General features: G+C 43.6%; 4 protein-coding genes across 6 annotated transcripts; 1 reads left to right on the top strand and 3 right to left on the bottom strand.

The window, feature by feature from the left end:
• Window positions 1–1,155: 1,155 nt before the first annotated feature.
• On the bottom strand, window positions 1,156–4,697 carry LOC105417256 (secretory phospholipase A2 receptor-like). Of its 2 annotated transcripts, none has more exons than XM_011609836.2 (6): window positions 4,288–4,697; window positions 3,762–3,911; window positions 3,216–3,413; window positions 2,622–2,848; window positions 2,079–2,392; window positions 1,156–1,901 (listed from the first exon to the last, which is right to left on the bottom strand). In XM_011609836.2, the coding sequence occupies exons 2-6, from the start codon at window positions 3,899–3,901 to the stop codon at window positions 1,710–1,712; spliced, it is 1,071 nt and encodes a 356-aa protein (XP_011608138.1). In that variant the 5' UTR covers window positions 3,902–3,911; window positions 4,288–4,697; the 3' UTR covers window positions 1,156–1,709. The 2 variants fall into 2 exon arrangements, with proteins under 2 accessions (XP_011608138.1, XP_011608139.1); XM_011609837.2 differs by having other exon boundaries at window positions 2,079–2,380.
• A 75-nt stretch (window positions 4,698–4,772) lies between these two features.
• Window positions 4,773–6,655, bottom strand: foxr1 (forkhead box R1). The gene is made up of 7 exons (XM_003969755.3): window positions 6,483–6,655; window positions 6,316–6,408; window positions 5,745–5,926; window positions 5,579–5,638; window positions 5,388–5,515; window positions 5,081–5,313; window positions 4,773–4,942 (listed from the first exon to the last, which is right to left on the bottom strand). Exons 1-7 carry the CDS (start codon window positions 6,601–6,603, stop codon window positions 4,914–4,916), a joined length of 846 nt encoding a protein of 281 aa, XP_003969804.2. The 5' UTR covers window positions 6,604–6,655; the 3' UTR covers window positions 4,773–4,913.
• A 222-nt stretch (window positions 6,656–6,877) lies between these two features.
• On the bottom strand, window positions 6,878–10,394 carry atp6v0d1 (ATPase H+ transporting V0 subunit d1). Its single transcript, XM_003969611.3, has 8 exons — window positions 10,191–10,394; window positions 9,420–9,591; window positions 9,080–9,258; window positions 8,914–8,993; window positions 8,723–8,800; window positions 8,447–8,623; window positions 8,251–8,328; window positions 6,878–8,031 (listed from the first exon to the last, which is right to left on the bottom strand). Exons 1-8 carry the CDS (start codon window positions 10,315–10,317, stop codon window positions 7,870–7,872), a joined length of 1,053 nt encoding a protein of 350 aa, XP_003969660.1. The 5' UTR covers window positions 10,318–10,394; the 3' UTR covers window positions 6,878–7,869.
• Window positions 10,395–10,707: 313 nt separating this feature from the next.
• On the top strand, window positions 10,708–18,695 carry LOC101063294 (protein NLRC3-like). 2 transcript variants are annotated; one of them, XM_011609835.2, is made up of 12 exons: window positions 10,708–10,844; window positions 10,935–11,034; window positions 11,775–11,891; window positions 12,876–12,992; window positions 13,140–13,238; window positions 13,321–13,393; window positions 13,586–13,814; window positions 13,959–15,759; window positions 15,831–16,004; window positions 16,643–16,816; window positions 16,891–16,937; window positions 17,563–18,695. In XM_011609835.2, exons 2-12 carry the CDS (start codon window positions 10,949–10,951, stop codon window positions 18,120–18,122), a joined length of 3,477 nt encoding a protein of 1,158 aa, XP_011608137.2. In that variant the 5' UTR covers window positions 10,708–10,844; window positions 10,935–10,948; the 3' UTR covers window positions 18,123–18,695. The 2 variants fall into 2 exon arrangements, with proteins under 2 accessions (XP_011608137.2, XP_029702605.1); XM_029846745.1 differs by having other exon boundaries at window positions 10,920–11,034.
• The last annotated feature ends 4,850 nt before the right edge of the window (window positions 18,696–23,545 follow it).

Below are 23,545 nucleotides of genomic sequence, written 5' to 3'. Positions count from 1 at the left end.
GCCCGCCACAACAGTAGCAGGTATAACCCTGCTTTTAACAGGAAGAAACCTGGAGCAGGACTTATTGTGCCATCATATCCATCAGATTTAAGATGATGTTGGTGGACTTTGGCAGTGATGATTAAAACACCTTCACTAATGGCTGTGTGTTTGTGATCCCATTGATTTCAAGTATCATTCTGGACTCATTTCTATCCTGTTTTGTAACCCTAAGAGCAAAAAGCAAAACTGATGTTCGGATTTATACTAAATCCATCTACAGCCGAGATCTCGTGATTTTCAAAGCATCACACATCTATCCAGCTTCATTTTGGGGGGAATCAAACTTTTTGACACACCTCCAGGGGTTTCAATTCCCATAACACAGTGAAATATTCACAACTCCGCCAACACTTATTTTACACCGATTATCCCCAGAAAAAAAAGCAGTTTCTGTCTGATATGCACCATGTTTTTTTGTCTAATTACTTCCAGATCGGCTGTCTGGCTCACATCTTCCCCCTTCGACACAGCTTCTCAGCATGCCTGTGTCTTTCATCATTAGTATTCTTCTCTTCAGGACCCTGGTTTACACAGGACGTTTCCCTCTCATTAAGAGTATTTGTGAATGGAAAAGCCCACGTTAACTCCATCACCCAATTATGCTGAATAACACAAATGTAAAAGGTCACAGGAGGGAAATCACAGGTTCTATAAGAGTTCTAAAGAGAGCATCACTGAACTCCTTTGATTTCTGGGTAATCAATCACTCAATCTTTATTTAAATATTGTCTGCTACAATCAAAATTGTTTCTAGGTGCTTTACAGAACAAGCAACAGTGGCAAGGAAAAACTTCCCTTTAACAGGAAGAAACCTTGAGCAGGACCAGGCTCATGTAGGGGGACCATCATGCTGATGGCCGGCTGGGTAGAGAGAGGGGACAGGTAGAGGAGAGAATAGGCAGAACATAGAAATAAATTATATTAATTAAAATATGCTGCTGTTAGAGTTGGGTTTTAAATTTGCTTAAGGGGATAAAAAAAAAAAAATCATTTATCAGGATTCTGACATTTAGTCAGCTGCTATATTAAGACCACACACTTACCTCACAGTTTTCTGATAAATGCAGCTGAAAAAAGGACTCGGAGCTCAGGTGTCTGCCCAAAGACACCTGCTGTGTTATTAGCTCACTTTATTAGCTGTTTTCAGTTCTGCTGTATTTTACCAAGTTTTGTTGCCCTCTGTGAGTCAACAATAAAACCCGAAACTCTCGCAGTAAAGGCGATGGTACTTCATTTAAATTATCCGTGCATAGTTGTTTTGATGTTATGATTAAATGAGCTATAGCTCTCCCTTTTAGTTTTCATGTGAGCGGCTAACAAGTATTTATTTTTTAATGAATGATGTTAACATTCGGTTACTAAAATCACAATAGGTTATTCAAAAACAACTTCACAACAGCAAAACCATTTTTAAAAGGCTGATGAATTCCAAGTTAACATCTTTTCACTAACAATTCTCAAACCGGAAACGCCACAGCCCACTTCCACGTCTGGTTGTCGCTGCTACACCACATTTGACCAGAGAGGCCGCTAGAAACAACTCCTACTAAGTTGTCAATTAAAAGAGCACTGGAACTTGACATTTATGACCATCTAATCTAAATCACAGCATTTGCTCTGATCTTTGTTGGGTGAGTAGCTTTTCCTCTGCACCAGACGTTTAAATGCTAAGTTGATGTGTAACAGAGGAAATTCAGCTTCCACGAACAGTCTGTGATCTCCACACTTCCTTTGTCTTCCTTGGAAAGAACGCCACACCGCTGCCCCTGCTGGGGGCAGAGGGGCAGTTCAGAGTACCGAACAGTTGCCTTGTTCATCCACAGCCAATCACCAGCTAGGAAACGGAGACCTGTCCACACCTGGAGGGAGGAAACCTCAGATGAAGAGAATTCAATTAATCTTTACTTGAACTGGATCTGTTACAATCACAGAAACCCAACACCTGACCCCAAACAAGCAGCTGCGGCAAGGAAAAAGTGCTTTTTAACAGGCAGAAACCTTGAGCAGGAGCCTGGTCTCATATGGGGAGAGCCCACCTTGTTAGTTTCGGCCTCCATGATATAGCCCATCATTCTCCGGTGGTCTTCTCCAGGCTGCACGCTGACCAGCTCATAGTTGAAGGCTCGACAGTGCTCCAGAGCCTCCTGCCACGTCTTGTTCTCCTTCACCAGGATTAGATTTTCCTTCAGACAGACAAAGGGAAAGCGGGCTCTACAGTCCTGGGTGGACATCTTTCGGGTTATAGAAGAAATGGTCACGCAGTCACCATCGTTCTTTGGTTCGCCTGTTGCCCAGTTTCTGTATTCGGAAGACCCTTTGCTCCATTTCCACATTTTTCCTGCAGAAGAGACTGAATTCCAAAGAGTGTTTTCAAAGTTTTTTATGATTCAGTTTGGGAGTCTAAAGACAGAGGCTGTCACAGCTGTGCAGATTGTAAACCCCTCTGAGGCGAATAATATTTGTGATTTTGGGATCAAAATTACTTTAATGAGTGGAAACACACATTTAAAGGGCTAACATGCTGCTACTCTAGCTGGTTACAACCTGCTGGGGTGTTGAGGGCTGGGGTTGTGCTTTACCTTCTCTGTACAGGCCAATCCAGACTGGAAAGTCCTTCTGAACGACTGCCGAGTTCCGACTGGTGTAGTCCTTCAGAGTTGCCAGACTGTAGAAGTTTTCCTTGCAGTAGTTCAGAGCTTCTGTCCACGTCTTGGACTGCAGCACCAGTGTGTAGTTCCGGAGACCATTTACAAGTGAGTGTTGACAGATGAAGAAAAGGTACTGCTGACAGTGCTGGTAAAGGAAACTTTCAGAGAGGAAGAAAAACCAAATCCTGTTTATCCTCATTCGGGTGGGTTTATTGACCTTTGACCGCTCGCTGCTAACAACTGTCTGTGCCAAATTTAAATCTCACACATTCCAAAATGAGGATCTGTTAATGTAAATCATCTTAGAATTTTCAAGGCGTTAGTTTGACCACAGGCCCAGAGTCAGATCTCACACACATCCTTGTACTTCCATCTTTGTGAGGACCTTAATAGACATAATTCATTCCCCAGCCCCTCACCCGAATCACCCCAACTAACTCTAATCCAAATTCTAACCTCAACCTTAAAACCATGTTATTTTTGTTCTCAGTATGGAGCAAATACAAGAACACACGAGTCACTTACCTTTTTGTGCTGGACTGGACAGAACCACAATTGCCATCGTTGGGATCCTCCCCGGTGTAGTCTTCACTGATCCAAATATAATATTTGTCAGTCCATTGTGCGGGTATGTAGTATCCGATCCAGGCATTGTAAGTGTCAATCAGTATACGATCTGCGTCTGGCTGCTGGATGGTCGCCAGGTCAGTGTGGGGAATTGTTCTATTGGAAAATATGTGCATGAATGTCAGAAGGAATTAATTTAGTCATAAGTGATCAAGACTTTAACCACATTTAATAGAAAATTATTCAATATTCTTAGAAAATGTCACATTGGCCCTAAATCTGGTACCATCGTGTTGTGTAGTTACTTCTCTTACCAGAAGGGAGTGACGAAAGTTCTAATTTTGCTCAACTCGAAATATAAATATAGACACTACACATTTTAATGGGATACTTTCAATTATTTATAACAAGTTGAAGGCTGTGCTAGTTTTGTCTGGTGAGATGAAGCTGCAGTTTACAGCATTACAGCGTGTAATTATCAGTACTGCCAGCAGAGGGAGACACCTGCAGTGCGACTGGGCCTCCTGCCAGGTGAGATGCTGGGAGACGTGCTGATAATCCTTCACAATCACCGAGTCATTCCCGAGCACGCTGCTGCTGAAGAGGAGGGGGAAGAAGAGCCCTGATAAGATGCTCTTTGTCATCGTTAGAAATCTGTTGTACAGAAAACATCAGGCGGGATTATTGGCAGACGGAAAATCTGAACTATACTCGGAGATGTTTAAGTCATGTGAACGTGAGATCTGTGCAGTTTAATTGAATTTAGACAGTTGAAAACACGTAAATCCCCAGAACTGTTGCTCCATTCCCGATATTATAAAATAGTATTATTTAACGGAACTTCTGCTCTCATTTGCCCTCTTAACTTCAGTGATTTAACTTTTTTTTTCTTTTCTTTTTTTTTTTTTTTTAATTAAAAGATTGAAACGAGCAAAACAAAACAAGACCAGCCGTGGCTTTAATCACGGTGCATCGCAACGATGAGTAAAGTTATAAAACATTTAGTAAGGAGAAGTTTGAGTGTTCCTACCTGCTCAGGCTGTACTTCCAAAAGCTGATTTGACTGGCAGACGCATTTAAAACTACTTATACAGAAACAATTTGACTGTTTGCCAACGACGCGAGCCTTCAGCCGACCTACAGCGTCTTCCATGTGTCCCGACTCATCCAGATACCTGACAGATAGGAACAAAAGGTGGTTCTGAGGCAGAAATCACTGCAGCACCAAGGTTCTATGTGATATTTGAACGTATATAAGAATCACGACCTCACGGTTAATCGAGCTTTTGGGACAATATAAGTTTGATTTGAAGACCGACTGGCTTCTGCAGCTGGAGAAATTAAAGGCGTTAAAATAACGCAGAGAAGTCACGTCTTAGAAGTCGCTCAGTTTAAAAATAGATAAAAAACGATGAACATGGCAGGAAGGAAAGAAAAAAACGTTTGTGAAGAAACTGGACTTCTGTTGGAGGTTCTGCAGAACCTGGTTTTGATTAAACGCGACACCACCACAACTCCCAATCACCAATTTTAATATCCTGTTACAAGTTCTCATCCGAGTGCACTTCTGAGTCCAAGCAAATACAATTTTCCATTTACAAAAATATAATAAATCAGCATGAAGTGCAGGAAAACCCTTGGTTTGATCTTCTGAGATCAGAGTGAGAGCAGCGTCCTTATCACATCTGAAACGAGGAGGGAATTCATTAGAAATGTATTGAATCAATGTCGACGGCTCCCCCTAGTGGCAAATAAAGAGACTAAAGTAGTGTCATATGGGGGGAGTTATTTTCGCGGCCCTTTAGACCCGAGGAGCTCTTCACCTGGGTGGGACATGCTCCGCTCCAGCTGCTTGAAGGTTTCTCCCGGTAACGTGCTGATCTCGTCCAGGAGCCGCCGTTGGCCGTCTGACGTCAGGTGCCAAAAACAGGACTTCCTCTTCCCGTCCCTGCACATCTGGTTGCAGGTTTTGCGGAAGCTGCTGTTGAAGCACAGGTTGTGTCTGATGGTGTTCTTCCAACCATCCGGAGCCGTCTGGAAGAAGGGGAAGTTCTCCCTGTGAAAGATCCCCCGACATCTCTGTTAACTTGGGTCTTATTTGAGTTATTAGAGGTGGGCGATCGCTCGTACCTGGTAAATTGGTAGATCTGCTGGACCTTGAGGCTCCCGGTGTGGCTGCTCTTGAGCGCCAAAGCGATGAGGATGCAATAGTTGACAGGCGGGCGAGGCCAACATCCTGGTTTCAGGTTCTTAAAGTCCTGGAAGGTGACAAAAAGCAGGTAGAAACGTTCTAACAGGAAAAAAAAAAAGTCATGTTTTACCTTTATTGCCATGGTTCTCCCTTTACGTCGGCTCTTGACCGGAGGACACGTGTTCTTGATCTCCAAACCAGAGAAAGAAACTAATTTTTCTGCCAAACATTTTTATTTGCAATATTTCCAAGTGTTTAATGAACTTTCAGCGGCCGTTCGGACGCATCGGGTCTACCGTGTACTCAGAACTCAGCAGAACCTCCTGGACAACAGGCACACGGTTCTGTGCAGGGTCCGTTTGGATCTCCCCAGCTGGTTCCGACGCCGTCTGCAGATCTGATGACATCTCTCCGTACTGGATTGGACAGGCAATACTGGGATTCACCAACAGCCACAAGTTTGGCTTCACGAAAGTGTCTGATGGAGAAAAAGAAATAGACTTTTCCCTTGAGTCTGCAAACCTTTTCCAAAACGCTCCGTCCCGATTTAAAGGCTGCTCATTCAATTTTAATTTAACAACAATTATTAATGGGCGGATAGTCCCCGTATTCATTGACAGGTGCAGCAGGAAAGACTCCAGATCTGTTATTTCAACTTTAGCAGCTCATTGATGATTTTTCCCATCAGCTGCTGAGGTTTTTTTTTCTTTTTAAGTCATTTTTATAGACAGTAATAGAAAAACAATAAGTTGATGTCTGAATGATGAAGCGATTTCAGGACACGTGAGTGGATGAAGTCGCCTTTGGACCAGAGAAGAGCTGAAATGGACAGAAGAGAGTTGGGACTTCTCTACATCCTCGTCTCACCTGACATCTTGTCATACCAAACGAATTCATCTTTCCTCCTCGAGGCTCTGGCCGCGGGCCTCTGGACCACGTACTGCTCGTTCAGTTTGTCATCTGGGACACACCACACACGGGTTAAACGTCTCCACAGGTTCTGAACCCAACTGAGGGAAAGAGGAGAGCATCACCGTGGTAAATCTGGTCCGTGGTGGTCGCCAGTTTCAGCTCCTTGTCCATGTCCCAGTCGGTCAGGCCCACGGAGCAGTGCAGGTCGAAGAGCCGGGCTTTGGTTCTGAGCTGCAGGGTCATGGTGGGTCATGGTCTCTGAGGGAAGAGCTGCAGCTGCAGCCCCACAGCCTGATTACTGCCAATCAAAGCTGAAGCCTTCAGGCTGTTCTCAGTGGAGCTCACAGCCAATCAGATGTCACTTGTTTCTGATCCGGTTCCTTCTGAGTCCGCCTGGCAGAAAGTTTCCTTTATAATCACATCTAGCATGGAAGGGGCCACTTTTGTGTCCCCCTGCAGGAGCTGGGGGGAGGGGGCCGCGCCCCTGCTGAAGCAGGACATGGAGCTGAGAATCACCTGGACGCAGTTTAGTCTGTTTTAATGTTTTCGTCACATTTACAACACATTTCACAAATAAAGAGTCGGAGCAGTACAGCAATAATGCAGCATGGAGAAGAAATGTCATTGCTCCATAAATATCTATTTGTATATACTTTAAACATAGATTCTTTCTTCCTCCGGAGGCTTCACGCCTCCTTCAAACCACGACACTGACGACTGGAGGCTCGTCAGGTGAGATGTCAAACATCTAACAACCATCACAGACAGAAAACAAGGGGCTCGCTGCTTTCGTCGCTGGATTTTGGGGGGTAAAAATCAAAGGATCGAGCCGACGTGCATGCAGAAACCGCCACTTACACAGAAATAAATAAAAAATGATACAGCCGGCGATGCTAGGGGAATGTGTTCACGCGCTTCTCCATCAGGGGAAGATCAAGATGACCTTCGACCTGTCTCACATGGATCTGGGGCGCCGCAGGAACACGCCATCAGGTTGACTGATGAGTTGGGGGGAAAAAAAAATCAATACTGAAAATCTGAAATAGTTTTCCAAATTCTCCGATCAGAAAATTACTCTGAAATCAAGGATTTCCTCCAGCTGGAATCAAGGCAGAGAACATAGGCGGGGGGGGGGGGGGGAATCAATCACTGTACTGGTTATTTGTTGGAATAGACAAGTGGGAAAGAAAGCATATTGTTTACAAAGCTTAAAATCAGACAAATTTGGGCTTTTTACACATTAAAAATAAAATCAATATCTAATCAACAGCTGAAAATCTGAAGAAGCTGAGTCGCGTTGGCGGTGAGATCACCGCCACTGTGATTGTGGGAACACTCGTATTGGACCGTGTGCTTTTACTGGTTGAAAACATAAACAAGAAGAAACCAATTTAGCCTGACAGCGAAGATCACAGAACATTTAGCATCCAAAGAGAGAGCGCGACACCGCAGCGGGTGCGGGGACGCTGCCGAGGACATGACGGGAGGAATCGATGAAGGGACGACGGTTTAGAAGATCGGAATGTAGTTGTCGATCTTGGCGCGGTGCCGCTGGGCGATGCACTCGGCGATCCACACGATGTTTCGGCACTCCTGCTCCTTCAGCTTGACGTAGGCGTAGAAAACGCTGAAGTGGAACTGGTTGAGGAAGGCCAGCTTGTTCAGCTTCACCTGTGAGCAGGGAGATAAGGACAGATCGGGTCAGAACAGGGTCAGATCTGCACCTCAAAATAATTAAAAAGCTGGAAATCAAAACTAAAATATTTCAAATTGGTATATTTCTATCTTTGCAGCTGCTGAAACTATCAGAAAAGTACTATGTTGTGGAATAAAAGTTCCATGAGTGCAAGGGGCATTAAACCGGACTTCATATCCCATGATGCATCTCACCTCATGCTCAAAGAAACGGTCCTCCAGGGTTTTGTCGCCTGGGTTGCTTCCTGCGCCCTCGAACAGCAGCTTGTACTCCTTCACAGCAGTTGCAACAATTAATAAAGCTGTGCTTTATGTAAAAAAACAAAAAAAAAAAAAAACCCAAACAGCTAGAATAAAACACAGAAAGGAAAAATGAAACATTTATACTTACAGGATAGAAATCAGCAACAGCTTTGACCTGCTCGTAATCATCGGCGCGGGCCAGCTGAGCGAGGCCTTCAGGGTAGAGTTTTCCACAGTGGGGGAACAGCTTGGCCCGGTCCTCTTTGGACAGTTCCGTGCCAAACGAATTGATGGTGATGATGAAGGCTCGCCTGTCTGCCTCGAACTGCAGCACAAACAGGAGGACGAGGTGAGGCGCAGCAGGCGAGAGGACACCATCACAGGGCTTCGCTCACGAAAGGCTTTGTTTGAAATACTGACCCACCTCTAGAATTGGACACATGGTGTCAGCTGTGGTTCCTCCAAGGTTGGAGCAGAACTTATAGAAGGCCTCCAGATAAGCCTAAAGGATGAATAGTTTAATGATAAATTAGGTGTGAATCTCTGTGGAGGTATTCAGACTGCAGTTTGACAGTAAATTGTCTCACAATCTTACATCATTTTACTTTGTTTTACCTTGTATAGCGTGTTTCGAATGATCTCAATGTTCATCTCATCCAAGTCTTGTTCAGATATACAGTCCTGGAAAAATGCAGCTGAAATCCAGAGACAAGATTTGAAACAGACAGGACTCCTAAACAGCCGTTTAAGGATCAAACGCAGTCTATGAGGAGCTACGGACCCAGCGGCGTGTCCACCAGGATGGCGTTGTAAAGCTCGGCGGGAGTCTGTGCGATGTTGACCGCCTCCATCTGCTCGAAGCTGCCCAGCGGGTGACACTTGGGCACCAACTCTGAGATGGCCCGCTGGTGTAGGGTGCCCGTGATCAGCAGGATGACATTGTCAATCATATAGCTGTACCTGCAATCACAATGTCAAACGCTGTTTTTCCTCAATACAGAGCAGCCGATTGAGGCGCGTGAACGTCTCTCACACATCCCGTCACTTCTGCTTCCATTTAAGGACACATCGCTCGCACAATCCGCTTTTTCCAACAGTCAACATGGCAACTATCTGCTTACGTAATGAAGTCCATGAAGCTGGCCAGCGGCTCATAGGACTGATTCCTCATGTGGCGAAACTCAACCACCATCTTTTCCTTCAGCTTGTCGTCGATGACGGACACGGTGAGGGGGGATGCCTCATTTGCCAGGAAGCTGCCATAATCAGTGCTCTGCAGGTGAAGCTTCAGATCTGCAGGGAGCACAGCCGCTTTAAAACTTGCTCATCAGTATTTCTAATGTAAATAAAATGTAAAAACACTCATATCGAACAGCTTTTTATGAGATCTTAACACTTAAAAAAGCTAAATGTATGAAAATGCTATTTAGTCAAATATATACACAAATACTTCCTTGTTAACCAATAGAGCAGGTTTTGATGCAAATAGAAAGGATAATGGCAGCGAGGGCTAATATTGATAATCCATATTTTATTAGGTTTATACTGGATGCAACCGTGTAAAACAACAGTTCTTCATTTTCACTTCCCCATCTTTTTAAGCATCTATACGGCCAAACGCCGTCAAGCCATGTTTGGATTAGCCAGCTAATGCATTCTATTGGTAGCATGTTGAGAAGGAAATGCCATCTTAGCCGCATAAACTGTGACGTGACAGCAACACAAAACTGAATATTTACCATTACAAATGTAAATACCGTTATCATTGACACAAACCCACGTTTTAACACCCGAAATAATCCAAATAGAGCCAAGTGGCTTTGCGCCTGACAGACACCGTTAGCCGCTAGCGGCTAGCTCAAACCCGTTAGCTCTCGTCTGCTCTCACTCACCTTCCAGGGTTTCGCACTGGACGAGATTGAGATAATCCGCCTGGGATAGAATTCCAGCTTTAAACCCCCTGACCAGCCCTTCCAGGTAGCCATTATCGACATTAAAATACAACTCGGGGAAAGGCATTCTGTCTGACCGTCACCTCCGTCTCTAGGAGAACCGTCCAACTGGCTAGCGCTAGCATCAGCTGACTGAACCATGTGACCGTCAAGTGATCTTACGTCTGGTCACGTGCGAGTGTGTCTGTGCGCGTGGGTTAGAGTTCCAAAATAAGAACGTACATAATCAATAGAATATTAAAATCAGTTCAGGTTTTATCTTAACCTTATTTATCCCAGTAAGAGAGATTAAAAATACAATACAATTCTGACCTATTTTTATTATAATAGCAAGCAAAGGTTTACTCTAAGAATCTTTAATATAATATTCACATTTTGTACATAAAAGTGTGCCCCTGATCCAACGCTTGTCACTGTGGGAGATGACGTTGAATAAGGTTCACAAGTATGTGATCCAACCAGCGCAGCCACAATTGACTTTGCTTACACTGTAACAGAAATTAAAGGAGGAAACACAACACAAAATTAGAAACACACAGAGACTTTGGGTTCACACGTTTGCCACTTTTCCCAAGGTTTCCCAGGATTTGACAGGTATGAGCTTTAAATACAACTTGACGATGCCTCAGCTGATCATTTAAAATGATTCATTTTGGGATAAAAAAGTAGCTTGTTTGTCTAAAGGTGGTTGCTCCACCATGGACTGGTCCGAAGAGAGAGGAGACTCTGCCATCCCTGTGTATAAGAGACATGCCAGCTGGACCCCAGCTCAGACATCTGACTGGTTGTTTGTTTTTTTTCTGACCCTTTTTAACCCATTTTAACCCTTTCTGATTGATCCGTATTAAAGTCATATTTTCACCAAGCAGCTGAATCTATGTCATTTTCTAATACTATGGATAAGGACCTAATAGTGATTTTAAAGAAAAAAGAAACATTCTTGAATTAATTATGGTCGTCAAACTCACGCAGTGATGACGCCACCCTGCTGATGACGTAACAATCCACGCTTCACATTCTGAAGCGGAAGAAGGATCCAGATCTAGGAGCTCTGTTCCCAACTGTGCTGAGATTGGAACGGTTATGCTCCGTGGAAACGAGTCATAAATTATTATTTTTTTAAAACTTTTCTTGAAAAGCTGCTTTAACCATGAATTTCAATTTACTTAGAAGTGTTTAGAATTGGTTAAAGATGAATATTTTAGGGTTAGGGTTAGGGTTAGGGTTAGGGTTAGGGTTAGGGTTAGGGTTAGAGGGTTAGGGTTAGGGTTAGGGTTAGGGTTAGGGTTAGAGGTTAGGGTTAGGGTTAGGGTTAGGGTTAGGGTTAGGGTTAGGGTTAGGGTTAGGGTTCCGCTTCGTGGAAATAAGTCATAAATTTAAAAAACTTTTCTTGAAAAGCTGCTTTAACCATGAATTTCAATTCACTTAGAAGTGTTTACAATTGGTTAAAGTTGAATATTTTAACTTTGTGGTTACCATTGTTTTCTATGCCCGATGTCAACAGTGAGTATTTTCTCGTTTCAGCCCGGAGACGCAGGACAGGCCTGACTCACCTGGCCTCACCTGCTTGTCCTTGAAGAGCGACCGTTCTAAACTGCAGTTCATCACCTTTAACAATGGAGGAAACACTGAGAAAGAAACGTATGACATTACGATCTGTGATGCAACACTGTTTATTATGCTGCACATATGTGACCAATCAGCAGTATTTAATGAGTTTTATCTCACTAAATTAGGGGGGGGGGGGAGTTAGTCATTCATCAGAATTAATGTCTTTGTGACTTTTGAAGACCATTAAAAGACAAAAGGTCGGACTCAGGTGAATTCAGCAGCTCAAGAGAGGAAGTGCAGTTTGGTAGAACTTCTTCATCGCTTCTTCACTGAAACCAAAGAGGCCGAAATCTGCAGATTTGAAGACTTTCAGGTTTTGTTCATTTTTGACGGTCTAGACGAATGTCGCCTCCATCTGGACTTCCGCAACAGCCAGATGGTGACTGACGCCATGGAGGGAACCTCAGTTGAAGTGCTGCTGACAAACCTGATTAAAGGGACGCTCCTCCCTACTGCACGCCTCTGTATAACCACCAGACCTGCAGCCGCCAGTCAGATCCCCCCTGAATTCATTGACATGGTGGCAGAGGTGAGAGGGTTTGGTGAGCTGCAGAAGCAGGAGTACTTCCACAAGAAGGTAAAGAAGCGGGAGCAGGCCAGGAGAATCATCTCCCACATTGAGACATCGCGAAGCCTCCAGATCATGTGCCGTGTCCCAGTTTTCTGCTGGATCAGCGCTGAAGTTCTAGATCATGTGCTGAAAACTCAAGACATAGGCAATTTGCCACAAACGCTGACAAACATGTACCTCCACTTTCTGGTAGTCCAGACCACAAAGGCGAATGAAAAATATCACACAAGCGGAGCTCTGTTCCCAACTGTGTCGAGATTGAAACGGTTACGCTTCGTGGAAATAAGTCATAAATTTAAAAAACTTTTCTTGAAAAGCTGCTTTAACCATGAATTTCAATTCACTTAGAAGTGTTTACAATTGGTTAAAGTTGAATATTTTAACTTTGTGGTTACCATTGTTTTCTATGCCCGATGTCAACAGTGAGTATTTTCTCGTTTCAGCCCGGAGACGCAGGACAGGCCTGACTCACCTGGCCTCACCTGCTTGTCCTTGAAGAGCGACCGTTCTAAACTGCAGTTCATCACCTTTAACAATGGAGGAAACACTGAGAAAGAAACGTATGACATTACGATCTGTGATGCAACACTGTTTATTATGCTGCACATATGTGACCAATCAGCAGTATTTAATGAGTTTTATCTCACTAAATTAGGGGGGGGGGAGTTAGTCATTCATCAGAGTTAATGTCTTTGTGACTTTTGAAGACGATTAAAAGACAAAAGGTCGGACTCAGGTGATTCCAGGAGTCTGTCCTTCAGCAGTTTGGCTCCATCTACTCATTCTGAGGACAAGCCCACCCAAATGTGACGACTTTTAAAGTATTTTAATTTTTTTTGAAAATATGACAGTTGTACAGGTGTGTTTATTTGTGTTTCACATTTTCAGGTATAAAGGTCATCGGGAGAGGTCAGAAGTTCTGAGTAGACGACCTTCCAGGGACCTGGACTCTGTATTCAATGTATGTTTTATTGACTCGTGCTCTGAGTTTTCTCTGAAGTATTTGGCCAATTTAAGATGGTTGCAAATTTGTTTGCTCACAAATTAACCTTAAATGGTGACTCTAATCCCAATCCACCCTTTATTTAAAGGTCTGAGGCTGGTAGATGTTCTTATACAGGTGCTCTACTGATTCTATATCTTGCTATTCCAGGTTCTCGAAGAAAAAATCATCACATTTGTGAGGAACGAGCTGAAGGAACTCAAGGAAGATCTGTGGCCAGAATCTTCACAAGTCCCCAAGAATCAGAGACGTGAGGATGAAGTAGTGGATGGTAAAGAGGCAGGGCAGAGACACGCCGACAAAGACAATTTTCTTAAGATCACACTGAGTTTTCTGAGGCAAATGAAGCAGGATCAGCTGGCAGACTCTCTGCAGAGAAGTAAGTGCTGTTTTGTATCCAAGGTGCACACCACAAATACACAATTGTAGCCGCCATATTAGCGACCATAGCAACGAAAGTGGTTCTCCAAGTTTGTGGTTGAGTCAACATGTTGATCATGAACATTGTCTGCTGTTCCTTCAGAGTCTCTCGCTGTCATATGTCAACGTAACCTCAAGTCCAACTTGAGGAAAAAGTTCCAGTGTTTGTTTGAGGGGGTTCCCAAAGCCGGAGAGCCCAGATTTCTGAATGAAATCTACACAGAGCTCAGCATCTCGCAGGCCTGCGGTGAAGAGGTCAAAGATCTACAAGAGTTTGGGGACATAGAAGCATCACGGACAACACAAAGCGCACCAACATCGGCCACATGTGAGAAAATGTTTAGTCCTTTGTTTGGACCAGATGGATCAGTTAGAACTCTACTGACAAAGGGAGTGGCCGGCATTGGTAAAACTGTGCTCACACAGAAGTTCATCCTGGACTGGGCTGAGGAGAAAGTCAACCAAGGAATACAGCTCATCTTTCCATTCACTTTTCGAGAGCTCAATTTGATGAAAGAGAGGAAGTGCAGTTTGGTAGAACTTCTTCATCGCTTCTTCATTGAAACCAAAGAGGCCGAAATCTGCAGATTTGAAGACTTTCAGGTTTTGTTCATTTTTGACGGTCTAGACGAATGTCGCCTCCATCTGGACTTCCGCAACAGCCAGATGGTGACTGACGCCATGGAGGGAACCTCAGTTGAAGTGCTGCTGACAAACCTGATTAAAGGGACGCTCCTCCCTACTGCACGCCTCTGTATAACCACCAGACCTGCAGCCGCCAGTCAGATCCCCCCTGAATTCATTGACATGGTGGCAGAGGTGAGAGGGTTTGGTGAGCTGCAGAAGCAGGAGTACTTCCACAGGAAGGTAAAGAAGCGGGAGCAGGCCAGGAGAATCATCTCCCACATTGAGACATTGCGAAGCCTCCAGATCATGTGCCGTGTCCCAGTTTTCTGCTGGATCAGCGCTGAAGTTCTAGATCATCTGCTGAAAACTCAAGACATAGGCAATTTGCCACAAACGCTGACAAACATGTACCTCCACTTTCTGGTAGTCCAGACCACAAAGGCGAATGAAAAATATCACACAAGTGTGCCTACAGATGCTCTCTGGAACCAAGAGACCAAGAAGACAATTTTCACACTGGGAAAACTTGCTTTTGACAATCTAGAGAAAGGAAACATTGTCTTCTATCAGTCCGACCTGGAAACATGTGGGATTGACACAAAAGCGGTCTTGATCTACTCGGGCCTTCTCACAGACATGGCCGATGACGGGACCAGACTGAAACAGGAGAAGGTGTTTTGTTTTGTACATCTGAGCATCCAGGAGTTCCTTGCGGCACTCTATGTCCTCCTGACATTCATCAACAATGGCATCGATTTACTGAGAAAAAAACAGTTCCCCCCTGAACTGTGTGTACCTTTACAATTCAAAACAAACCTTAAAAAGCTCTTCCAGACGGCCATTAACAAGGCTCTGCACTGTCCAAACGGCGACCTGGACCTGTTTGTCCGCTTTCTTCTGGGTCTTTCGCTGGACACCAACCAGTCTGTTTTAAGAGGCCTTCTGCTGAAGGCAGGGAGTACGTCACAGATCAAAAAAGATCTTGTAAAGTACATCAAGAAGAAACTTGGTGAATGTCCTTCTCCTGAGAAAAGCATTTATCTGTTAGAGTGTTTGAATGAGCTGAATGACCAGTCTCTGGAGGAGGAGATCCAGCAGAGCTTCAGACCGGGACGCATCTTTGAGAACCAGCCTTCTCCATCTCAGTGGTCTGCAGTTGCATTCATTCTGCTCTCATCTCAGCAACAGCTGGACATCTTTGACTTGAGGACGTTCTCTGCTTCAGATGAGGGCCTCCTCTGGCTCCGCCCAGTGGTCAAAGCCTCAAAGAGGGCTGTGTAAGTCATAGCTAAGGTAAATTCTCCTACAGAAGAATAAAGATCATTCTCTCAGTGTTTCTCTCCATCAGGTTGAGTGACTCCAGCCTGTCGTCAAAAAGCTGCCAAGCTCTTGTGCCTGTTCTCTCCTCGAAGAACTGCAGTCTGAGAGAGTTGGACCTGAGTAACAATGACCTATACGATGCAGGCGTGAAGCTGCTCTTGGTTGGACTCACCAGTCCAAACTGTAGACTGGAAACACTCAGGTCAGTAACGAAAGTAATGAGCTTTACTATCGTAGACAGAGCGACAGTGCAGTTTGTGTTTTCTAGTTTTGCAAATAATTCTTAGGCATGCATCACCTCTGGTTTCACTTGACAAGTGACACCATGTTGTGCAACTACAGCTCTCCTACGCCCCCTGGTGTGGAAATCAAAGCATCCCAAATTTTTACTGTTTGAGGCTGTAATGTTTCCTTTTTGTGCTGAATATTTTCAAGAACTGTCATCCCTGTTTCTCAGATGAGTGATAGTTACATTTAAGCAGCATTCAAGCCAGACACAATGAGACCAGCACAAGAGTGGATGATATTGTTACGAAACGAGTTGTACAGGACCCGAACGCAGGCCAGGACACAATGGTGGAGTGGTCAAACAGTTTCATTTACAGACACACTCCCCACACGAACAGACACCCTGGCAGGCACAACCTGCTAAATTTGGCAACAAGATGCAAAATTGCCCACAGGTGCGCCCAAATTGTGCTCCCCTCCACCCCCTGCAGGACAAAGACCGACACAACCCAGAAACCCCAACAGATATTACATTTTGGAAGAGGGGATGTGATCAGAGATCAGTACCCAGATCTCAACGTAGGCGGTAAACAAGTTTCTCCTTCATTACAGACTATCGGGATGTCACATTGGAGAAACAGGCTGTAAAAACCTGGCTCTGGCTCTGGAATCCAACCCGGCCCACCTGAGAGAGTTGGACTTGAGCTTCAATCACCCGGGAAACTCAGCACTGGAGCTGCTTTCTGCTGCAGTAAAAAACCCACGCTGGAAACTGGAAACTCTCAAGTACAGTCAAACACACAGTACACGCCGTAAGCATTTTCCCTTTCTGTCATTCAATTTCTTTTGTCCCCCTCCAGGACTGATCATTGCGGGAGCTGCCGAATGAGACCTTCACCCCGCCGGTGTAAGTATGAAAAATGGTCCAAACCTTGCAACTCCACAAGCATGGTTGTACACTCAAATGAGCAGTTCTGTGATGGAATATTCAGACACTTGTAAGGCACAAGGTTGAGGCAGGCAGTACTTTATAGAGGTGTGCGCATGGGTTCTTGCTGCACAGCTCTGGCTGGTGCCAAGCAAGCAAACAGAGGACTTCAACAACTAGGTACCAAAGATTTGCTCTGAAAGGATAGGCGCTGAGACTAAAAGGTAAAAACTTTAAAAAGATTATCATTTCAACCAAAGGTCACAATTTTGGACATTTTTGGACTGTAACCTTTTGTTGAAAAATGTTGTAATAAATGCAAGACATTTTCAGTAAGAACAGCTGTATATTTTGTTTAAGGTGGAGATTTAATTCCGTTTTCTGATGCCATTCTTTACTTAAGAATAAGAATAAGAATTTCTTGTGGAATGAGGAGGCAGGACAGGTGCATTTGTGATGCTGAAATGATATGAAACAGCTGTTGTATGTGCTGCGATTGCACAGTTGCTACTCTGTTGACTTTATAAATTTGGAAATGATTTGGGGAAGAGACTGAACTGCGTGCACACACCTAACATTGTGTCTTCGATGCTTTCTGCTTCAGTTTTCTGTCAGTTTTCACTGGACCCAAACACAGCAGCCACAAATCTCATGTTGTCAGAAAACAACAGACATGCAGCACTTGTGAAAGAAAAGCAGCCGTATCCGGATCACCCAGACAGGTTCTTCAATTGGACTCAGGTGTTGACTACAGAAGGAGTGACTGGGCGCTGTTACTGGGAAGTTAAGTGGAACGGAAGGGTGAACATAGGTGTGGCCTATAGCAGAACGAGGAAGAGCAGGGATGACTATGATTGCTGCCTGGGACGCACCGCCCAGTCGTGGTGTCTCCTCTTCTCTGCTCAGGGTTGCACTGCATGGCACAATAACATCCCCACCAACGTTTCACAAGCACCCAGTCGCTCTGGCAGGGTGGGAGTCTATATGAACTGGTCCGCTGGCATCGTGTCGTTCTACTCTCTCCCCTCCTCTGGGATCAGAACCCAGGTCCACCTCCACACCTTCCACTCAACATTCACTGAGCCACTCTTCCCCGCATTTGGTTTTGAACGCTTGTGTGACTTTGGAACAGAGTGGCGGTTCAGTTTACCTGCCGCAGATTGAAGACTGAAAACTTTATTACAGTCTCATCCACTGTAACACTGTAACGCATGTCAATGATGAAATTGTTTAAACGCTTCAAGTGATCATTTTTAAATATGCATATTTGATCTGTCAGCTAATCCAGATAAAACCAGTGTTTTAAAAAAAATCATATTTCCACATGAATGCAGCCTGTGTGTAGAGGTCACCCGGATGAGGTGAAGATCATATACAGCAGCCTCCAAAATGAACATAAGCACTTATTTTACTGTAACAATGAAAAACAATTAATGATATGAACCCATTTCCTCTTTTAAAATATGTAACGATGCTGCCAGTAACCGCAATGTGTAATGTCTCCACCCCTGTGTTGTGTTTATGCCCCAGTCTTTGTCTTTGTGGTTGTGTGTTTGTCTTGTTTTAGTGCCAGCGTCCAAGCTTTGTTTTCTTGCCTGATCTTAAGATATATTTTTTGAATGTTTATTGCCCGTAAATTTGATCTGCCTTTGCTTGCTGATTTTGTACTCCTGCCTTTGCTGCCTGACCGTCTGTGTACTGACCATTTGGATTATTAAAACCCTCTTTGTATCTCGACGTCTGTGGAGTTTTTGTTTGAGTCCAGTAATTTAAGTGTGACGTGGAGATTTAATTTCCTGCTTCAATCAGATGGAGAGTTTAACAATTTCGTTGTGACTGAGATTACATCTGGTTATCTTGGTTAACTCCAGGAATGTCTTCTTTATCTGTCTGAAGGCATATTTATGCAGGCAGGTAATTACATGATGTGCAGATAAGAAAAAGTAAACATTATATACCTGAAAGAGCTGGCAGATGAGATTTTAGTTGGATTATTTTGTTGGTCACCATTGCCAGAAGTCAGCCATAACATGACCACCTATTTTGAGCTCCAACATAGTAGAAACAGAGGTGTCCATTTGCAGTCAAAATGGATCCTCATGCTCCTGAGGAAGAATACTCATATCAAGGGTATTCAGCATGTTGGAGTGGACCATAAAGTCTCCCTTTATGTGGATGGGATGTTATTGTACATATCACAACCTGCCTTTAGATACCTTCCCTTTCAGAATTTGCTTCAAGAAATATAAATATCCTGGAATCTTGATAACCAGCAAACGTAAGGATTTGTACACAGATTTTTAAGATCTTTCGTTTCAAAGTCAAACAATTATATTCTTTTGAACTTTTATATGGCACAAGAAACCACCTTAAATAGAGAAGTATACTTCAGAGACCTTACTGGATCAGAGGTATGGCTGTCCTAAACACCACTGATGTTCTGGAGGAACAATGATACGGCAGCTCCAGTGTAGGCAATCCTCTCTGTCAGCTTTATTGTGCATCTGTACCTGTCTCTCACTTCTCCTTCATCAAGATGGTTATACACGCAGTTAATCTTTGGAATCAATTCAGGAGGTCCTGCACCAAAAATCGCAAAATACCAAATGGAAAAGGTTTGATCTCTGTGTCTGATCTCTATATTAAGGATGCTTTTGCCTCCTTTTAACAAATGGATCAGAGGTACAATATCTCCAGATCCCATTTCCATAGGTTGCTGCAGCTTTGGAATTTTCTAGCACGAACTGTGGTTGCTTTCTAATGTCCCCTCCCACTTCTCTACTACACATGGTTTTGCATTTTGAAATCAGCCACAAACTGAGCTATCAGCTTGATTTATGATTTAATCAACACACACAATCAATCTAACAAATGTAAACATCCTTAATGAATAGGTGTGAAACTGACTTTGGTGAGGCGATCTTAGAAGACCTCTATTTGGCACGCTGTCATTCAGTTGAAAGGTGTCTGTCTACTCTGCTCCAAGGTCAGGCTTGTAAGGATGGATGCTGACATCGATCCCAAATGTGACAGATGCAGCCCAGCTCCTGCCACACTTCTGCACATCTTCTGGAATTGACCAATAATTTGCTTCTCAAATTAATTATCAGCTTTCTTTGGTGGTATTTAATAAACAGGGATTTTTATAAAGGGGGCTGTTATATTTAAATTACTATGGTATGTGCATAAAAATTCAACACTCGCTTCCAATAGCCCTCAAACCAGGAAATAAAAACTCTTTTCTTGGAATCTGTCTGTGTGGAATGCTCACGTGTGTTCCTGACACACCACATCCATACTAATGTTTTCATTTGCAAAGACGTGGGCACAGACTTTTAACCTGAAGGACCGGATCACTGAACCGCACACATGGTTCACCCGCATATGAAAAGCACACTCATATAAAACACATAATTAATACTTTTAAATGACTCTGTGAGAATTCCACGAACACCTATAGCTGCTCCTGCACATTTAGGTATCAGACGCCTTCAAAACCTACTACAGCGGTAACTGTAGCCACCATAGGTCCCTCGGAGTTGGCTGAATCCCTCTGTGCACAGTGTATCACTCACTCACTCACTCACTCACTCACTCACTCACTCACTCACTCACTCACTCACTCACTCACTCACTCACTCACTCACTCACTCACTCACTCACTCACTCACTCACTCACTCACTCACTCACTCACTCACTGAAAGAGGCTGCGGGTGCTCTATAAAAACCTGAGTGCTCTCTTTCTCTGAAGTAAGGTGGTAATTTCCACAACATGGAGGACACTTTGTGGCATTTACAATGTGCTCTTGTCCATGATTATTATAGTATCATGAAAAAGTGCTTCAGAGATACTCTTCATCATATTTTGAAATGTGATCTATCGTGATGTCTATGTAAAAGAGGAACAATTTTCCACAGAGGTGCAGTGCCACATGGAGGAATATTTATGACCTCAAATGCAGTTTTGACATAAAAATAAACAAATAAATGAATACATATTACAGCATAAAGAATGTTTTGCATGTAAAGACGAAAAGACACTAAGAGGATACAGTGAAATTGGTGAACTTAAACGGAAGTGTCAGTTTAAAAAAAGCTTTTGATTTTTGAAGTTTTGATTATTGACTGATGCCACAGTTTGTTTATTTAGATTAAATTGTGGTGGAGGCAGTTTATAAAGCACTGCCTTTATGTGATTGCCAACCACAGAGAGCAGCATGGGATGGAAATTGGAGCCTTGACCGCTCTGAATAATTATTCCAAACACAAACAATGACTTGTGTCATTGCTTTTAGTAGTTATAGTTCTGAGTGGATAAGCTGCTTTTTACTCAGCACATGACAGTCAGCAAATAATTGTGAGCCAGTTCTGGATAGGTCAACGAGGCAACAGCCCAACATGGTCAATAATCAAATGCTCAAATGGCTGTTTGACTGCCTGGGTTGGTTTAGTGACATGTGCGACACTTTTTGATATATACTGAGAGATCATGCTTCAGGCAGGGCCCAGAACAGTACTGCAACAACAGGTCGTATCTTTCCTTTACCTCCGGAGGCTAGTCTACTTTTTTTTTTTTTACAAGTTTGAAACGCTAATGCTCGGAACTTTCTTGGCACTATGAAGTGAATAACAGGTTCCCCAACAATAGCTTCTCTATTAGGCACCCGGTCTTTCAACAATAATTCCTCTGAAGAGAATATGATTTGGCATGAAAGTGAAAACACTCAGCCAGACACATCTTTTAAACTAGAATCCTTCTTGCTTAGCAGACAAACCCAGACTGTCACATAGACTTAAAGAGATCAGGCAAAGTTACACAAACCTCTGCAGTTCCACCCCTCCACTTTCTCGGTAGTAGAACCGTGTGCATCATGTGCACTGGCACTGTCACAGCACAGGCCAGAGACATAATGGCAACATCTGATACACTTTCTGGCTGACCTTGAATAGGCTATAACTTACTGGCTATATTAGGGAAGTGGACTGGACACTAATTTTCCAAGGCCCAATGCCTTTGCAGCAACTACCGTACATTTCATCTACTGACTGCCTTTTCGTGCATGCCATGATCACTCTTAGAAAGAGTCTGATGCCCCTTTTTGGTGAATATAACTCTCTCAGCACACCTTATCAGAACTTGATGCATTGAAAAGGCTTTTTTGAATAAAAGCAGACTCATCGGCCAACAATGCCACCTGACCTGCTGTACTAACTTTATGGTCTATGATGTAATTACCCACATTATTAGATACAAAGTTTTTAGTTCTAATTCCATGTTACCAAGTCACACAGTTTCCCAAAATGTGTCAGTCTCTGATGCTGCCCGAACAACCAAACTGAGTCAGTCAGATCTTGCACAAACTCGATGAGGGTGAGCCATGTTCTTTTGGTTTGTGTGCATTTGAATGTTTTGTTATACCAAAAGGCCATGTTGATGGCAAGCTGTACTGCGGGGGTGGTGCAGGATGTTGTTCAAAAGAAAGGTGGGTAATCATGCAGCAGGTGTGCCGCTGACAGTGGACACACACAGATTCTTACCGTCGCCATCGTCCTTGTTTTATGATACTGTCGCAAATGGAAGGCTTTCTTCTTTGACTTTTCATTCAACTTAATGTAAGTGTTGCAGCGATGACAGCTGCGTATTTGTTAAGGGCACAAGACCATAAATGTGAGTCTGTGAACTTCATGATGTGCAATTTAAATATTCAAATCCAGTTGAAACAGAAATTAAACTTAAAGCTCTTTTAAAACAGGCTGGAAATACAGCGTGTGGCAGTCACTGATATGCTGAAGACACGCATACACGTGATCTACACGAGGAAAAAGAAGTTACTCCTTACCTACAAAGTTAACATTGTACATATCACATTACATGCTTGCTCTGTCAGCATTCTGATGCACTGTAGGTCCGGACTTTTCCTGCAGTTAGAGTTTCCTGTTATCGCTAGCAGATGTACAGAGAAGTCATGCATGCATCTAATCGATACTCAGGTGCAATACTCACGTCAATAGCCCAAATAGATTTCACACAGCTGTGGCCGTGCATCACAGTTAAGGCTTGTAGGATAGCTGTAAAGTTTGATGCGTGGTGAAGCTGTATGCTAATCGCCTGAAACATTTATTTGACCTGACAGAAAGATCATAACAAATGATCTCATTGATAGTTAAAGCTAACTCAGGCCAAGTAGGTAGGCTGGGAGGGAGATGATGGAGGATTAAAATGAAGGATTAGGTTGGATTAAAGCAAGGTGTAATACATACGGACGGCTGTTTAGAAACGTGTCACTATGCCCACAGTAGCACTGTGATGAGCTTTTTTTGTTTGCACTGTTGCAGTATTACATATCTAGAGAATTGTGTGTGGAATAAAGGCCTGTGAAAGTGTGCATGTTTGAAGATGAGGGGGAGGTGAAGAAAGCATCGCGTGCAGACTTTGTCAGGGAAGTTCCATGCACACACATGCTGCTGCTGAGAAATCTGAATATTTCAGCTAACAAATCCAGAATGATGACAAGAAGAGGAGTCAAGAGATGGACGGACTGATCTTCTGACAGTATTTTACTGTTCATGCGTCAGCCATGCGAGT

The sequence above is a fragment of the Takifugu rubripes genome, chromosome 13 (assembly GCF_901000725.2).
Source record: "Takifugu rubripes chromosome 13, fTakRub1.2, whole genome shotgun sequence".
NCBI lineage: Eukaryota > Metazoa > Chordata > Actinopteri > Tetraodontiformes > Tetraodontidae > Takifugu > Takifugu rubripes.
This window is presented reverse-complemented; position numbering and strand designations above follow the sequence as displayed.

Coding starts and splice junctions, on each gene's coding strand:
- LOC105417256 (XM_011609836.2), bottom strand. CDS start 3,901: ATGACAAAGAGCATCTTATCAGGGCTCTTCTTCCCCCTCCTCTTCAGC. Junction 3,414..3,761: donor GAGGCCCAGTCGCACTGCAG/GTGTCTCCCTCT, acceptor ATTTTCCAATAG/AACAATTCCCCACACTGACC. Junction 2,849..3,215: donor GTCCAGTCCAGCACAAAAAG/GTAAGTGACTCG, acceptor CCTCTCTGAAAG/TTTCCTTTACCAGCACTGTC.
- foxr1 (XM_003969755.3), bottom strand. CDS start 6,603: ATGACCCTGCAGCTCAGAACCAAAGCCCGGCTCTTCGACCTGCACTGC. Junction 6,409..6,482: donor CACGGACCAGATTTACCACG/GTGATGCTCTCC, acceptor GGTGTGTCCCAG/ATGACAAACTGAACGAGCAG. Junction 5,639..5,744: donor TGCTGAGTTCTGAGTACACG/GTAGACCCGATG, acceptor TCTGGTTTGGAG/ATCAAGAACACGTGTCCTCC.
- atp6v0d1 (XM_003969611.3), bottom strand. CDS start 10,317: ATGCCTTTCCCCGAGTTGTATTTTAATGTCGATAATGGCTACCTGGAA. Junction 8,994..9,079: donor CCTGGTGGACACGCCGCTGG/GTCCGTAGCTCC, acceptor TCTGGATTTCAG/CTGCATTTTTCCAGGACTGT. Junction 8,624..8,722: donor CCATGTGTCCAATTCTAGAG/GTGGGTCAGTAT, acceptor TTTGTGCTGCAG/TTCGAGGCAGACAGGCGAGC.
- LOC101063294 (XM_011609835.2), top strand. CDS start 10,949: ATGGACTGGTCCGAAGAGAGAGGAGACTCTGCCATCCCTGTGTATAAG. Junction 12,993..13,139: donor GGAAACACTGAGAAAGAAAC/GTATGACATTAC, acceptor TGACTTTTGAAG/ACGATTAAAAGACAAAAGGT. Junction 16,938..17,562: donor GAGACCTTCACCCCGCCGGT/GTAAGTATGAAA, acceptor TTTCTGCTTCAG/TTTTCTGTCAGTTTTCACTG.